Source organism: Fulmarus glacialis, unplaced genomic scaffold (assembly GCF_000690835.1).
Source record: "Fulmarus glacialis isolate BGI_N327 unplaced genomic scaffold, ASM69083v1 scaffold18581, whole genome shotgun sequence".
Lineage (NCBI taxonomy): Eukaryota > Metazoa > Chordata > Aves > Procellariiformes > Procellariidae > Fulmarus > Fulmarus glacialis.
In genome coordinates this window covers 6,660-7,046 of record NW_009192316.1, presented here as the reverse complement: position 1 = coordinate 7,046, position 387 = coordinate 6,660, and the positions used below count along the sequence as shown (strand labels likewise).

Here is a 387-nt window from a genome sequence, read left to right as displayed (position 1 = left end):
CAGTGCGGCTCGCTGCCTGCGCCTGGCACCGAATCGATTTTTTTTACCTTTCTGGGGATGATCTACAGGGCTGCGCCCCGTTGGGACACATTTTACCTTAATGAGTTGATTCTTCTGCATGTCTCCCGGCAGCCCTTAAGGGTCACAAGGGCTCTTGCAGCGGCAGCCCGGCCCCGTGGCGCTGCTGGGGGCAGTGGGGGACAGAGCAGAGGGATGCTCCGGGAAAAGGGTACCTCTTCCACAGCCTCCCATTGCCGCAGGGCACCCTCCTCGGGAGGAGGCGGGATACTGCAGCCCCCTGACCAGTGCCCCCCCCAGGCATGGCCACCTACACAGACAAGCTCTTCAAGCTCCGCAACGGGCGCTGGGAGGACCTCCTGAGCGACG

The 387-nt window shown here is 63.0% G+C and overlaps 1 protein-coding gene across 1 annotated transcript in view; it reads left to right on the top strand.

The window, feature by feature from the left end:
- Nucleotides 1-387, top strand: part of CRTAC1 (cartilage acidic protein 1) — a 9,686-nt gene that overhangs the window by 3,388 nt on the left and 5,911 nt on the right. Inside the window, exon 3 of the mRNA XM_009587037.1 lies at nt 319-381. Coding sequence (XP_009585332.1) covers nt 319-381 — 63 coding nt within the window. The remainder of the gene's footprint in view (nt 1-318; nt 382-387) is intronic.